Below are 16,066 nucleotides of genomic sequence, written 5' to 3'. Positions count from 1 at the left end.
GACGACTTCACTTACGGGAATTTCAGAAAGGTGGCAGGCTGTGGAGATCATTATGTGTGGGCTGATGGAACCTGTCACCTTCCAAACCCTAGCTCACCCACCGTGGGGAGCTGATCTTGGAAAGGGTTTCTTTTATTATTGCTTTAAAATTAAAAAAAAAATTTATTGGAGTATAGTTGATTTACAATGTTTTAGTTTCTGCTGTACAGCAAAATGAATCAGTTACGCATATACATACATCCTCTCCTTTTTAGATTCTTTTCCCATATAGGCCATTACAGAGAATTGAGTAGAGTTCCCTGTGCGATACAGTAGGTCCTTATTAGTTAATCTGTTTTATATGTAGTAGTGTGTATATGTCAATCCCGATCTCCCAGTTTATCCCTCCCCCCGTCCCCTTCGGGTAACCATAAGATTGTTTTCTACAGCTGTGATTCTATTTCTGTTTTGTAAATAAGTTCATTTGTACCATTTGTTTTAGATTCCACATATAAGTGGTATCATATGATATTTGTCCTTCTCTGACTTACTTCACTCATTATGACAATCTCTAGGTCCATCCATGTTGCTGCAAATGGCATTATTTCATTCTTTTTTTATGGCTGAGTCGTATTCCATTGTATATATGTACCACATCTTCTTTATCCATTCCTCCATCAATAGACATTTGGGTTGCTCCCATGTCCTGGCTATCTTTTACTATTTACAATAGAACCCTCAAACGGAATTTATCTACTAGCAGAAGTTTCTATGTAAATCATCTGCTGACTCTCTCTTCTAGGTAATGTGTGTGTACATGTGTATCATGGTGGCGGGGGGAGCAGATATTCTAAAAGGTGCAATACTTGGTGATATACATTCTTTTAGAGCAGTTCTTGACATTTCATAACTCACCTTTTTTAAGAATAGGGTGAAAGCTGTGTCCATGATTCCTAGAAAATCGCACATAATCCATATAATTTCAGCAGGTTTGTAGATCCTGTTAAAACCATCCATGAATTTTTTAGGGGCACGTGGAGCTCAGATTTAGAAACCTTGAGTAGGGGAAGGATAACATTAGTATATTTGCAGTGTGGATACACCAATCCTATATCTTAAAGGGGATGTTTCCTGGAAATGTGTGCAAAACTTCAAAAAGGTGATTTTTAAGGCATGTGAAACTCATTCTTTTCATGATAGCTTTTAAAAAGTGCTCATAAGCTCCATCTGATTTACATGCTTCAATTTAAATTTTATGAAATAAGAATTTGTAATCTTGAGTGAAACACACATGCAGGCAGACCTCCTTTTATCGCACTTTGCCTTATTGAGCTTCACTGATACTTTGTGCTTTTACAAATTGAAGGTTTGTGGCAGCCCTGCACTGAGCAACTCTGTTAGCACCATTTTTCCAACAGGGTTTGCTCACTTCATGTCTCTGTGTCGCATGTTGGCAATTTTCACAATATTTCAACCTTTTTCTTTATGATTAACTCCATTATGGTGGTCTGTGATTCGTGATCTTTGCTGTCAAAGGCGCAGATGATGGTTGGCTCTTTTTAGCAATAAAGTATTTTTTCACTAAGTTAAGAATTTCTTTTTTTTTTTTTTTTTTTTTAGCAATAGTGCTATTGCACACTTAATAGACTACAGTATAGTGTAAACATTTGTATGCACTGGGAAACTCACTTTATTGTGGTGGTCTGGAACCGAACCCGCAGTATCTCTGAGGTATGCCAGTAGTGTATATATATATATATGTTTTCAATTCCAGTAAAACCTTGAGAAAGCCTTTCTGTTTTCAGTTTTTCTTTCTCTTTGTCAGTCAGCTTAACAGGACAGAACACCGCTCTGATACAGTGGACCACGAGTTAACAAACGCGTCGACCCATTTTCTCCTGTGTTGGATATGAACTGTCTTGTCTAACCTCCTGCTGTGGTTTTAGGCTTTTCCCGCCTGTTTAACCTCTGCTCCAGGCGCCTGATTCTTAGCAGAAGTGCCTGCCTTTCTCTCCCAGTCGTGCTCCTCCTTCCAAAGGTTGAGATGCCTTCTTCTCATCGTTCTCCGCAGAGCCCTTCCTTCTGGCCAGCTGTGTGGAGACTAGAGGATAAGGTGTCCACAGCTTTTTCGCTTCAAAAGACCACGTCCCCCAGAGACCATGACCTGAGTGTGAAAGGAAGGGTTGGTTTCGGAGGCCTTGCTCTGTATCCAGGGGAGGCGTCAGGCTTCACGTGGTGGAGGAGCCTGGGCTGGAGGTTGGGGGCCTCACTCTGGCTTTGAGCCTCTGGGCTCCCCCTCCCTCCCCCTGCTGCTTCCCCCGACGATGTCCGTGTGCAGTAACGCCCCGTTCCGGGGGATCTCGGAGCTCCGTGGACCAGACATTGGCCCCGGATCATCATCACTCGTTCAAGCGGAAGAGCAGGGAGCCTCCCCAACGTTAAAGGCATCGTCATCGTCAGAAGGGGAGTTGCCAGGGGTACAGTGTGGGTTTTCCAGCCCCGGGAATCTTCCTCCACCCCCTTTCCTTCTGCCTCGTGTACCCCTGCATCACCCCCGGAACGTAAGGCAAGGAAGGAAGAGAAGCAGCCCCGTGTGGCTGCCCTCTTGCTGAAGTCATGCTTTTTTTTTTTTTTTTTAATTGAGGTCTAGTTGATTTACAATCTTGTGTTAATTTCTGCGGTACAGCAAAGTGATTCAGGTATGCATAGATATGCATTCTTTTTCATATTCTTTTCCATTGTGGTTTATCCCGGGATATTGAATATAGGTCCCTGTGCTCTACGGTAGGACCTTGTTATGTATCCATTTGCTGAAGTAATTCTTAATTGTAAAAGAAGACGTGAACTGTTGGCAAAGCGTCGTGTGTGTGTGTGTGAGAGAGAATTGGATTTGTCCAGTCTCCCTCTTAATAACTGAGGATTGAGAGAGTGTGTGTAGAATACTACATTATAATAATTTTTAAAGTTTAAGAGCCTAGATAGCTCTTTTTGTGTCCCTGAGCCTGCTTTCTGCATTGATGGATTGAAATGTATTCAGTGTTCTTTTCTTTCTCACTCTTTTCCGTGTTTCCAGACTTCTTAGGCATCTTTGCCAGAGGACGGAACCTCCACCCTTTTCTGGTCCTTCACTGGGTGTCACCTCCTCCCAGGCCGTGAAGGTCACTGCCTTTCCGCTTGGTGCTGCTGTTTCAACCCAGCTCCCAAATTAAAGCTGTTTATTGATGTCCTGCCTGGTTGCTGCTGTAGCCCCTCTGCGCTGGAGTGTGATTTCGAAGGTGTGTTCCTAAAAGAATTCACGGTCTGGGAGGACACCTGAAAACTGCATGGACCACTCCTCGGTTCCTTCTGGGAACTTAATGCAAGATTCAGACATCAGCTAAATTTTGCATCCTCAGAGGAGCAGAAATCCATGCTTGTCCACTTTTTAGAAGATTTGTTTGGCTATGTGTACACACTTTTTAGACCCCAGGGATAGATATTTTTGCATGTTAGACTTTATACTATAAAATCTGCCTTACTACTTGCTTGTAATTTTTTCCCCTAATTTTTGTATACTTGATTTTTCTCATTGTTGCTGAAAAACTGGGACCTTTTTTTTTTTTTTTTTTTTTTTTTTTTTGCAGTAAATTAAGTCAGGGATAGTTTTGGTTACTAAAACTACTTGAGCTGTAGAATCTTACGGAGGCCCGTGATAGGATACACTAAGTATGTCCTTCTGAGTGTGGGTGCTCAGGAAGTACCACTGATTAACTGAAAGCATCACTTTTGTCACTTATAATGCTAATAATATTTGGGGGATCTTGGCCATTGTTGGGTGGCTATCTAGCATTTTGCTATTTCATTTTTACCTTGAGGAACATGTAGATCCTGTTAAATGAGAATTTGCTTTACTGTTCCATAATCTTTATGTTTTTAAATAACCTGTAACTACCCTAATTCACTGTTTTAATAGCTGCTCTGGGGGAAATCCCATAAAACCTATAAAGCTGCTTATCATCAGTATATTTGAACTTCAAATTCTTATACTAAGATATAATTAGTTCATCATCCACCTCATGTCTTTGGCCAGAAAACAAAAGTCATTAATCACTATAGGTACAAATGACCTTTTTTTTTGCATATAAAATTCTGAAGAGCATAATTATTTGCAAGAGTGAGGAGATTCTTCTTTACATGCAATCGTTAAAATGGCATTCAGGATGGTGATTCCTAATTTGCTGAGAGAATTGGCATCTATATAATTAGCCTAGACATTACCTCTGTGGTGTGAATAGACTAATGCCTTCCAGCTATTGTAGCTAAGGATTAAAAGGGCTTTCCTTTTACTCTGACCAAGAATGGCCCAATTCAGATTTCATATAGTTTGACATTTCATATAGTTTCTGTTACTCTGGTGTCTTCCCACCAGGGAGGAGGCGGGTGGTTGTTTTCCAATATCATATTCATCAAATATTGGGGCAAAGCAGTGTTTGCTTTCACCATTTCTTCTCATATGGTCTTCTTCCCCCACTGACTGCCTAACAAATAATCTCACTCGTTTTCATGTATGCTGATGTTTTTGGTCATTTTTCTAATAACTTCACTGCAGCAGTGTAACTCAAGAATCAGCATAACTGGCCCCATCTGAATTTTCTTCTACGATCCCTTTATCCTTTGTTAAAGAAATTTTCATACAGCAGCAGAAGCATGTAACAATCTGGGCATTTTTATTTGTTATTACGACAGACAAAAATCTCCAATTTTTATTTTTTTTGGCTACATCGCATGGCTTGTAGGTTCTTAGTTCCCCAACCAGGGATTGAACCTGCACCCTCGGCCGTGAAAGCGCCGAGTCCTAACCACTGGACCACCAGGGAATTCCCTCAGATCTCCTATTTTTTAGTATAAATATGTCAGGTTTGGGGAAGCAGTGCTATTGGATTCATTTTGCTTTACCTTATCCCATGTGGGATCTTTGGGCATTGTTTGGCCCGTGGGTCAGGGGCACTTTGGTGTTCCTGGAAGTGAGCCCGAGATGGTAACATTTCAGCCCTGGCAATGCAGGGCGCGTGCCCATTATATGATCATATGATAGTTCTATTTTTAATTTTTTGAGGAACCTCCATACTCTTTTTCCCTAGAGGCTACGCCAACTTACATACCCATTCTAGACTGATTGATTGATTCATTTATTTATGCATTCATTCATGCCGAGCCTCTCGGCATGTGGGATCTTAGTTCCCTGACCAGTGATCGGACCCGTGCCCCCTGCAGCGGAAGCGTGGAGTCTTAACCACTGGACTGCCAGGGGAGTCCCCCCACTCTAGCTTTAAGTTGAAATAGCCACACATAACCAGTGGCTGCATCCTGGCCCGCCCAGCCCCAGAGCACCTCTTGCTGTTTATCATTGTGTGAATGAACTCCTAAAAGCCTTTAAGAAAATATGTTACTGATTATGCAATGGTTAATTGTATATCCTAGAACAAAATGCACTTAGAGCGAAGCTCCAATTGCTACAACAATAGTTGATTTAGGATCTTATGTTGGAGAAATGGTTGGCTGCTGTTCGCTAGTGGGGGAAGCATGTTCCTGAAGGTGACATTGATTTTGTGAAGATGCTTCATCTGTGCAGTGTCCGGTGGCTGTACCTCTCCTGTGTGTAACCAATGAGGACAGATACACGCCCTTTTAGGAGGAGTTATGTGCTGTTCACAAGTAACGCTGGGTCAGTGGTTCTTAGGGCTGGACCTCTGGTCTGTCTGCTGTGTCCATGCAGTGCCTCCTGCCCCAGGGAGCTTTGTAAAGAGATGTTGGAGATCAGGCAAGCCCCGTTTTGCCTGCCGTCCCCGAGCCCCCCAGGCACTTCAGGTTTCTTGTTGTGGAACCACTCAGAAACCGTGCAGTAGCTGATTGCTGAGTCTGGGCCGGTACGTGGTTCTCTAGAAGGAACTCTAGAATAACTTTCAGGTTGTTAGATTGAGAAGGACTTGAAGGAAGAGAGGGTCTTCCTGGGCTTGTTAGTCTGAATAATTACAAATGCCAGAAGATACGCCGAGATCAGTCTCTGGGCATACGTAGTTCCTGGGGTGACATGACGCCATCTTTGTCCCCTTTTCCAAAACACAGCAGGCGCTCTGGGCCTAGAGCATCCCCAGCAGTCACTGATCCTCTGGCCAAAGCAGAGAGTGGCATGGAGGAGACAGGGCACACCTGAGCATCCTTAGGGGCCTGTCTCCCACCTCCTCTAGCAACTGAATTCTCAAAATTGAAGCAGCCATCATTGGTTAGACTGAAAATGATACTGAATTCTCTGTCGTAAGCAAAGTTCTGCATGGCTGAGCTTCCTAAATGAGGGCCCCGTTTGTTGCATTATTTAAATCCATATCATTGATTCTTGCAATCCAGCTCTTCTTAGAATCCTAGAATGCTAAAGCCAGGTGGAAGGGAATGTAGAAATGGTCATCATCCAGTCTTCTTTTTTTACTGGAGGAAACGGATGCCCAGAGAGGTTGTGAGTTGAGTTAAGGACACACAGCAAGTTCAGGGCTGATCGGGGAGTACAGAGCCAGCCCGGGATGAGCAGGCCAGGCCCCCTGGGTTCTTCCATTACACGGCCCCTCTGTTTCTTTTGTGGACTCAGCTCCTTGTTGTCTGTAGGCTGCGTGTGTACTGCTGGGGGGTCGTGGTCAGAAGCTGGACAGATGGATGGAAAAGGAACATTTCAGATGCATGATAAGAAATATATTGATGCTCACTGCTTAGTTATATTTTATTTATTTTTATTTATGTTTTATTTTTGGCTGTGTTGGGTCTTCGTTGCGCGTGGGCTTCCTCTAGTTGCAGCGAGCGGGGGCTACTCTTCGTTGCGGTGCGCGGGCTTCTCATTGCGGTGACTTCTCTTGTTGCGGAGCACGGACTCTAGGTGCACGGGCTTCAGTAGTTGTGGCTCGCGGGCTCTAGAGCGCAGGCTCAGTAGTTGTGGTGCACGGGCCAAGTTGCTCCGCGGCATGTGGGATCTTTCTGGACCAGGGCTCGAACCTGTGTCCCCTGCACTGGCAGGCGGATTCTTAACCACTGCGCCACCAGGGAAGTCCCTGCTTAGTTATATTTTAAAGTGCTTCTTCTTGCTAGCATGTCACGTAGCTGTTTTGAAAATTCCACCAGGATATTCTGACTGGTGACACATTGCTGCTCCCTTTTTATAATAGCTTTTCGTAAATGGTTTGTGGATCTGTGTATATGATTTAGTTACTGCACAGCTGTTGCTCATATTGTTAACTGGTTATTTTTTTATGGACAGTTTGGACAGTTGGGATTGGTTTGCTTTCCAAGCACTAGACCTGTCTCCACTGATGACTCCGATACCCTTTCTTTTGTAACTTACTTTCTTTAAATAGCATGCATCTGTTACTTTATCCCAAAAGTATTGAAACACTAGGCGCTAAAGGTTTATGCTTCTGTGCACAAAATAGCATTCTCTAAATGTTTGTTGAAAGAGCAAAGGTTATCCCATCCAGATAGGTCTGAAGGTTAATTTCTTTTGGATTTAACTATGGTGGGGGAGGGGGAGTGGTTTCTGTAGTTGAGGAAGACTATCAGCCGTGTAAGTTTTTCCCCTTCTCATTTGAATGGAGTCTTTAGCCAAAAATTCACATGCGCACCAAAAATCTGGGAGAGGTTGAGTAAATTGAATGTGGGGTTATTGTTTGTGTCCACAAAACAAAGCCCTAAATCACATTTAGCATAATTTGTGGTTTTAAATTGGACTGATTTAGCAAGGAGAGTGAAATAATCTCTCATCCTGTCAAAAAAGGCGATACCTTCGGACCAGCATTTAATTGCATTGGCAAAGTAACTTCAGGAAGGTGGCAGTAATTCTGACTGCATTATTCTTGGTTTGTGGTTAAATTGAGACCATCATTTTCTCCTGGTTGCACTAACTTTCTTTATTGCTCTTCAGACTAATCAGATGAATGCACAAGGAGAGAAGCTTAGTGGTAGCCGGAGGGTGAATGGAGAAAGGGTGAAGTTTCTGAGCAGGGCTGTAATCATCTGTGGATTTGCACTTTACACACTTCAGGGTCCAGGTAGAGAGAATAGGTAAACGGACACCTAGAAACCTGGTAGGTACAGCCTGACAAACTTGTTCACGGTCGTTTACACAAAGTGAATACCATTCATTCCTGCAAAAGTGTGTTATTGATGACACACCTAAAGACATATGCTTTTGCAGCCATATCGTACAGATAGGGCTCACCTACATTCACGTTGGCGTTGGAGAATGCGGTGCTGGAGGGCGGCCCCAGCTGCCTTGATTATCCCATTAAAAGCTGCACTTTTATCTCCATCCTCACAACCAGCCTCTTCAGTGAGTAACGAATCCACGTCTTGCTCATTTCCCATCTGGACCACTGCCTCTTCCCAAGTGTCTTAGTTCAGACTGATTCATCATCTTCACAATCCCTTCCTCCAGCAAATGTGTTTTCTCTTAACTTTTACCAAACCTGCTTCCCTCTAAAAGAAATCAGCTCATCTATACATTAGACATTTTATAAAGCTGAAAATGATGACTCAGAACTGTACCGAGCTGTGTGCCTGCAGCTTTATTTCTGTTCCTCTGAGAGTTACCCACTGGAGTTACCGGAGTGGCTGTCTTCTTAAATATCTCAGGTGTCTGTCTGGAAATGCTACGCACACCTTGGTCGTGGTTCTAAGCAGAGTGCCCCCCAGGTTTCCCCAGTCTTCTGGGGCACCCCTGGAGGGGGGTGTTGGGATGGGAAGAAGATGTACTGACGTAAGACATAACACTTCCTTCTCTTGTACCCAAGGCCTTTGTCCATGGTTTCCATTACCTGAATAGTCTTGGTATTAAGAGTTTACATGAACCATGGATGAGCTGGTGGCCCATAACCAGTGTTTGTAGAAAGACTGAAGCAGCAAATGGGGTAGATGAAGTACAATATGTTGCAAGGCTTTCTTTCTTTCTTTTTTTTTTTTTTTAAAGGACTGTTATTATTTCCAGTTTTTTTTTTAATTTTTTTTTTTTAAACCCACATTTGTTTATTTATTTATTTTTGGCTATGTTGGTTCTTCACTTCTGTGCGAGGGCTTTCTCTAGTTGTGGCAAGCGGGGGGTCACTCTTCATCGCGGTGCGCGGGCCTCTCACTATCGAGGCCTCTTTTGTTGCTGGAGCACAGGCTCCAGATGCGCAGGCTCAGTAGCTGTGGCTCACAGGCCCAGTTGTTCTGCGGCACGTGGGATCTTCCCAGACCAGGGCTCGAACCCGTGTCCCCTGCATTAGCAGGCAGATTCTCAACCACTGCGTCACCAGGGAAGCCCCTGTTGCAAGGCTTTCTGCTGAGAGTACTTTTGAGGTAAAGATGGCTTTGGCTTTTACATTTGTATTGGTAGGTGTATACTCTAGGGAGGGAGGAACCTTTCAGCTCCCCCGTGGTTTATAAAATAAACCACTCTTAACCTGCGTACTCATGTTCGTATCATGCTACTGAGTTCATTGTTCATACAGCTGTATAACAGTGCCGTGACATGTTGCTAATCTGATATAAGGGTGTGTGTGTGTGTGTGTATTGATCAACGTGCAAAAGCCAGAGGCCACAATCAGAAACTAAGTAGGTTGGCTGTTTCATCATTCACGGTTGAGTTTAAAAATCATTGTGGTTGAGTCCAGTGTTAAGAGAACAGCTCTTCAGATAACAGATTATTGAAACTGATGATACATTACTCGGGAAGGGATTTGGAGTTTGCTGACTTTCTTTTGGTGGAGATGTGAGGAAACCAAAAGGAAGAAGACAATTAGTAGACATTACATGACAACAATAAAAGTATAATTTTACATCTAAGAGAGTAAATCTTAAGAGTTCTCATCACAAGGAAAAACATTTATTTTCTTTTTCTTTTCTTTTGTACCTTTGTGAGATGATAAATGTTCACTAACCTTATTGCAATAATCATGTTGTGTGTAAATCAAATCATTATACTGGGGCTTCCCTGGTGGCGCAGTGGTTGAGAGTCCGCCTGCCGATGCAGGGGACACGGGTTCGTACCCTGGTCCGGGAAGATCCCACATGCCACGGAGCGGCTGGGCCCGTGAGCCATGGCCGCTAAGCCTGCACGTCCGGAGCCTGTGCTCCGCAATGGGAGAGGCCACAGCAGTGAGAGGCCCGTGTACTGTAAAAAAAAAAAAAAAAAAATCATTATGCTGTACACCTGAAACTTATACAGGGCTGTATGTCAATTGTATCTCAATAAAACTGGGGGGGAAAATTAAAATTAAAAAAACAGATGTATATAATGCTCTGTAATGTTACTTATAGACTGTTTATGGCACAGAAATTCTCTTCTGCACTTTGAAGAAACATTTCCATGTCTACCGGGTGGTGAGCTACTACCTAGGAAACACCTACAGAAATTAAGTAAGGTGTATATACGTGAACAAGATGGTCGTGCTGGAGTTTCATCTTTCTCTCATTTGAAAGGAAAACAAATGTTCCTGCACTCACACTCAGCGTTTCTGTTTCCGTAGCTGTGCCACCAAACATAGCAGAACTGAAGAATTTGGAAGTGCTTAACTTTTTTAATAACCAGATTGAGGAGCTGCCCACGCAGATCAGCAGCCTTCAGAAACTCAAACACCTGAACCTGGGGTGAGTCTCCTGAAGGGGAAGGGAAACTGAGAAGAGGAGGGGGTGAAAAAGGGGGCGTGGCCAAGGGCGAGGGCGGGTCTTGCCATTTATAGGATTACATAGGAGAAGCTGATTTCTAATTTCTTTCTGTACTTTAGGTTTTTTAAAAAGTTTTATTGTTTTAATACATCCTTCCGGTGGCCTACATTAGTGCATATCTATTCACGCACTAATTGAGAAGATAATTGTTGCAATAAGGGAGTCTTTTTTTTTTTTTTTTTTTTTTTTTTACTGTATTTCGTTTCCAACAAAATTTTATTTCCGTTATGTTGACCGGGAAGGGACCTATTTGCATAGCAGGCATGAACTGTGCAGACCAATTGTAATATGGTTGATTTTTTTTCTCTCTGTGTAGTGTAGAAATAGTGTCCAAAGCACCTTCCTTATCTATGGACGGGAGGATACATTTCCCCACAGTGCTTCATTGATTCTTACAGTTTTTCTTTTTTACAATCGAGATGTTATAATCCTGTGTTTCTCTTTTTTTTTTTTTTTTTTTTTTTGCGGTATGCGGGCCTCTCACTGTTGTGGCCTCTCCCGTTGCGGAGCACAGGCTCCGGACACGCAGGCTCAGCGGCCATGGCTCACGGGCCCAGCCGCTCCGCAGTATGTGGGATCCTCCCGGACCAGGGTGCACAAACCCATGTCCCCTGCATCGGCAGGCGGACTCCCAACCACTGCGCCACCAGGGAAGCCCCCTGTGTTTTTCTGTATACAAAGGTGAAGAGAGGAGTTTTGATTCAGCTGAGGTTGCACAATCAGGGTGCAGTGAATAATAATAATACCTTGTGTTCTTATAATGCTTTACAGTTTCCAGAGTCCTCATACTGGTATTTGACCCTCCTAACAACTGGGAAGGAGGAAGGGCGGGCATTACTGCCTTCATTTTGTGGAAGGAAGCCAGGCCCTTTCCAAGAGGTTAAGTGACTTGCTGCTAATTGCCCCTGAGGTCAGTGGCTGAGCTCGGCAGAGAACCCCATTGTTGGGGGGTCCCTGCCTTGTCCGTCAGACACCTAGGTGCCACCCAGAACTTGGACTTACTGAATTTCAGCTTCATTGTTGTAGCTGTTAAAGGAAACTGCCCACTCTTGCCTCATCCTCCGTGTAGAATAATATATTCATTAAATTATAGCCACTAAGTGCTGTGATTCCATTCGTGATGTACATGGCGTGGCTGTAGACGTGGGCCAGGTATTTATCAATTTACTAGGAAGCAATCATGAAAACAAAATCATTCATGGACTGATTTTTAGTTTATGGTTTTCCACCAGGGGTCTGGTTAGACACTCTTAATTTGTGGTTCACTCTGGTTGAGAGACGCTCTTTGTAAGCTCTGTGAGCGTTCTTTTCTCCTAAGGTCTGAGGGGAAGTAGGGTTCAGAGCCTGATATCAGATAGCTTTTTCCTCCTACAAACAGACAGACTGTATACCCATCTGGCAGAGCAGAAAAGAAAGGACCCTCTGTTTACATCTCTGATTTGAAAATTATGAAGTCCTAATATTTCATTTGTATATAAGAAAGAAGCTAAGACAAGATGTATGTACTAGACATGTATTCTTACTGTTAATCTCCTCATCATTTACTAAGGGAGTTAATAGTTATAGGTAAGGTCCAAAATGGTGGAGAGTTGGCTTCCACTAGACCTTGAGCCTCAGTAAACATCATTGTAACACATCAGCTAAATGACACACCCACAGGCATCATGATAGTTCTGAGGCGGACCATAGAGGGCCAAAAAGTGGGTGGGGCCCAAGTCCTGGAAATCCCCGCCCCTTCCCCCAAATAGGTGGGATACTGTCAAACTGACAGCCCCGTACCCTGGCGTGTCTTGCCTTCTGAGATGACCCACACTCTGTCTGTGGAATGTGTATCTCCCTGAATAAACCTTCTTTCACTAAAAAAAAAAAAAAAAAAAAGTGCTAGGAATAGTACCTGGCACATAGTAAGCCGTACCTAAATGTTCACTTTTATCATCATCATTGTTTTATTTATGGGTTCATTTATCTCAGGACTATGTAATTGCCTTTTTTTTTTTTGAATTTATTTCTGGCTGTGTTGGGTCTTCGTTGCTGCGCGTGGGCTTCTCTTGTTGGCAGAGCACGGGCTCTAGGTCGTGGGCTTCAGTAGTTGTGGTGCGTGGGTTTCAGCAGTTGTGGCTCGCGGGCTCTAGAGCGCAGGCTTAGTAGTTGTGGTGCACGGGCTTAGTTGCTCCCTGGCACATGAGATCTTCCCAGACCAGGGCTCGAACCCGTGTCCCCTGCACTGGCTGGCGGATTCTTAACCAGTGCGCCACCAGGGAAGCCCTGTAATTGCGTTTTCTGCATCAGGAGCCTTGTTTGTTTGGGGATCGACGGTGAAAGCCACAGTCCCTGGCCTTCAGGATGGAGGCAGAGTGGCTGTCGATGAGCAGGGCCAGGGTGCAGCTGGCTCGCTGGGTGTGCAAGGTTGTCAGATGGCAGTCGGAGAGAGCGACAGGGGGCACGTTAGCCTTCGGGTGAGATTCTCGGAAGGGTTCCTGCAGGGGATCGTGTGGGGGCCGAGACTCAAGGCTGAGAAGACTCACAAGGAGGGGACGATGTCTCCGATTGCAAGCAGAACTTCCGCTCCAGGAGCTGCGAGTTGCGTGCGGTCGCTGAGTGTAAAGGGTGAGGCGGGGGGCGGTGAGGTGGGAGGTGAGGCCAGGCAGAGAAGCCCACGGGTCTGCTGTGTGTTCCACGAGCGCGTCTTGAGCTCTCTGCTCTGTGCCGGGCGCGGTTCAGGTGCTGGCTGTCCAGCCCTCAGGGAGCGTACGTCACAGTTGGGGAAACAGCCTGTAGAGAAATGTCTGTCTGTCGCGGCAGGGAGTTGAGTGCTCGTGGAGGGCGTGTGTGTCAGATGAAGGAGTTCTGGTCTCGCCCTGCCGTTGGGGAGTGTGCACAGGGAAGCGGCGGGCATGAGACGGTGAGATGATTTTCGTATGAAGATCACACGGAGGAGAGGTTAGAGGAGACCCGTGAGGCTGCCAGGTTAGCGTTCCTGGTGAACTAGGGCGGGGACCGTGAAGGCCGGGGAGGGATTTTCTATGAAAAATACATACAGGCGGTAACATGGACGAGGCAGTACGGACGGGACGGGACGGGAAGGCTTTGGGGGGAGACACTGAGCACAGGTTTTGTTTGGCTGGGTTCAGGACGCCTCAGGACAGAGTTGTAAACTTTCCTTTTTTTTTTTTTGCGGTACGCGGGCCTCTCACTGCTGTGGCCTCTCCCGTTGCGGAGCACAGGCTCCGGACGCGCACGGCTGGGCTCACGGGCCCAGCCGCTCCGCGCATGTGGGATCTTCCCGGACCGGGGCACGAACCCACGTCCCCTGCATCGGCAGGCGGACTCTCAACCATTGCGCCACCAGGGAAGCCCTAAACTTTCCTTTGTTTATCCATCACATCTGAGTTGCCTCTTTGTCGTCTTTGGAGCTGTTTGCATTTTTGACTGCTGGTGATTTACTGATGGTGTAGCACTTTCTGTATTTCAGTACGTAGCTACACAGATGGGGTTGTCAGAGTTTGAATGCAACTCTTAGTTCTCTGGGAAAGGAATTAAGATGAGTTTCCACAAATGATACTTGTCCTCGAATGGCATGACGAATTATACCTACATACCCCTGGGTAAGGCAAGGCACAGAGGACTCCTTAGAATAAACAACCAGAATAATAATAAAAAGACCCTACACACAGGAAACCCTACTACAGCAGAGCAGTTAGGCCACGTATAGGCATAATCCAGACTGTGCGTTCAACCAGAAGTTGATTTTAAAGTTTTATATCCTATTTGCTATTTATTCTGGTGATCTCAAAACTGGAAAGGATTTTTAGGCCATCTGAAGAAAGAGCAGAAAGTTGAATTATGCTCTTCATCCTTTCAGTGTCATTCATTGTGCTGAGTTAGTTCACAAAAAATAGAAAGCTACATAGGTTACAAGTTGATCATCATTTCGGGGATAACCTCATGGCAGGCGCATCATGCCAGCTGTTCTGGAATAACTTTTGACCTAGTGAGATGGTGAAGCTTATCTCATGAAGACATAAAAGTTTTTCACTAAGCACAGTGTTCAGTGTTCGTGGGTTTGTTTTTTTGGCTAAGTATGTGAGCACGTCATCTGTGGAGGAGAGAAAAATACTTGCCTTTCAGGAAAGACGGTTTTATGGAATCAGGAGAAGCCCCAGAGGACCTCTGGAGACCAGAGTGTTCCAAAAGGGAAGTGCTCCTATAGGCCTTCCTGTAGCTTTTGAGGAGGAAAGAGAAAAGATGCCAAACAGCCTCTGACTCTCAGGTTTTATAAGGTTCTCCATTGTACGTGGGTGTCTTCCCATTTCCATAAGCATTTGAAAAATGCTCACCTGCAAACAGAAGAACTTAAACCTTTGGGCATGGTTGAGTCCTAAGCAGCTTTATCTTTAACACCTGAGTCGATTGGAAATTAAGCAGATGGGGAAACCATCCTCGATGATTCGGGCGCTCCACGGTCTCCTCAGGTGAGCTCGCCTCTTTGAGGCGGGATCAGAATTTCTCTCCAGCTTCCTGAGAAGTAGTTGTAGTTATAGCCATCGTTTCTTGAGGACCTGCTTGGGAGCCAAGAATTGCATCAGGGGCTTCCCATGTCTTCTCGCTCCTCTCCTGGAAGTCCTGCTGGGAGGGTATCGCTACCCTCCTCTTACAGTTGAGCAAATTGGGTCTCAGAGAAGCCGAATAAGTTCCCCAAGGCCACCCAGCCAGCAAGAGCTGGACCTCCATCCCAGCTGTGTTTTTCCTCTCCCCTTGCTGTTACCTCTCAGGGCAACCTTGAGCACTGGAGCTCTCAGAGGGACGCCCTAAAAAGAGGCAGCCCCCAGGGGGAGCGATACATTTGGGAGACTGGGATGGACGTAGACACACTACTCTATATAAAATCGATAACTAATAAGGACCTACTTACCGTAGAGCACAGGGTACCCTACTCAATGCTCTGTGGTGACCAATATGGGAAAAGAATCTAAAAAAGAGGGGACAGGGCTTCCCTGGTGGCGCAGTGGTTGAGAGTCCGCCTGCCGATGCAGGGGACGCGGGTTCGTGCCCCGGTCCGGGAAGATCCCACATGCCGCGGAGCGGCTGGGCCCGTGAGCCATGGCCGCTGAGCCTGCGCGTCCGGAGCCTGTGCTCCGCAACGGGAGAGGCCACAGCCGTGAGAGGCCCACGTACCGCAAAAAAAAAAAAAAAAAAAAAAAGGGACGTATGTAGATGCACAACTGATACACTTTGCTGTACAGCAGAAACTAACACAACATTATAAATCAACTAGACTCCTATAAAAATTGAAAAAAAAGGCAGCTCCCATGTGTAGCTGGAGATGGACGTGAGCGCCCCCTGCAGGGTAGGCAGTGCATGACAG

The 16,066-nt window shown here is 45.2% G+C and overlaps 1 protein-coding gene across 3 annotated transcripts in view; it reads left to right on the top strand.

Annotated features, from left to right (window-relative positions):
• The window catches only part of RSU1 (Ras suppressor protein 1), a 191,067-nt gene that overhangs the window by 30,851 nt on the left and 144,150 nt on the right, over positions 1–16,066 (top strand). For all 3 annotated transcript variants that reach the window (XM_060097789.1, XM_060097788.1, XM_060097787.1), the window contains one exon: positions 10,503–10,623. In XM_060097789.1, coding sequence (XP_059953772.1) covers positions 10,503–10,623 — 121 coding nt within the window. The remainder of the gene's footprint in view (positions 1–10,502; positions 10,624–16,066) is intronic.

This window comes from Mesoplodon densirostris, chromosome 4, assembly GCF_025265405.1.
Source record: "Mesoplodon densirostris isolate mMesDen1 chromosome 4, mMesDen1 primary haplotype, whole genome shotgun sequence".
NCBI lineage: Eukaryota > Metazoa > Chordata > Mammalia > Artiodactyla > Ziphiidae > Mesoplodon > Mesoplodon densirostris.
Note: the sequence above shows the minus strand (reverse complement) of the source record. Positions and strands in the feature narration are given on the sequence as shown.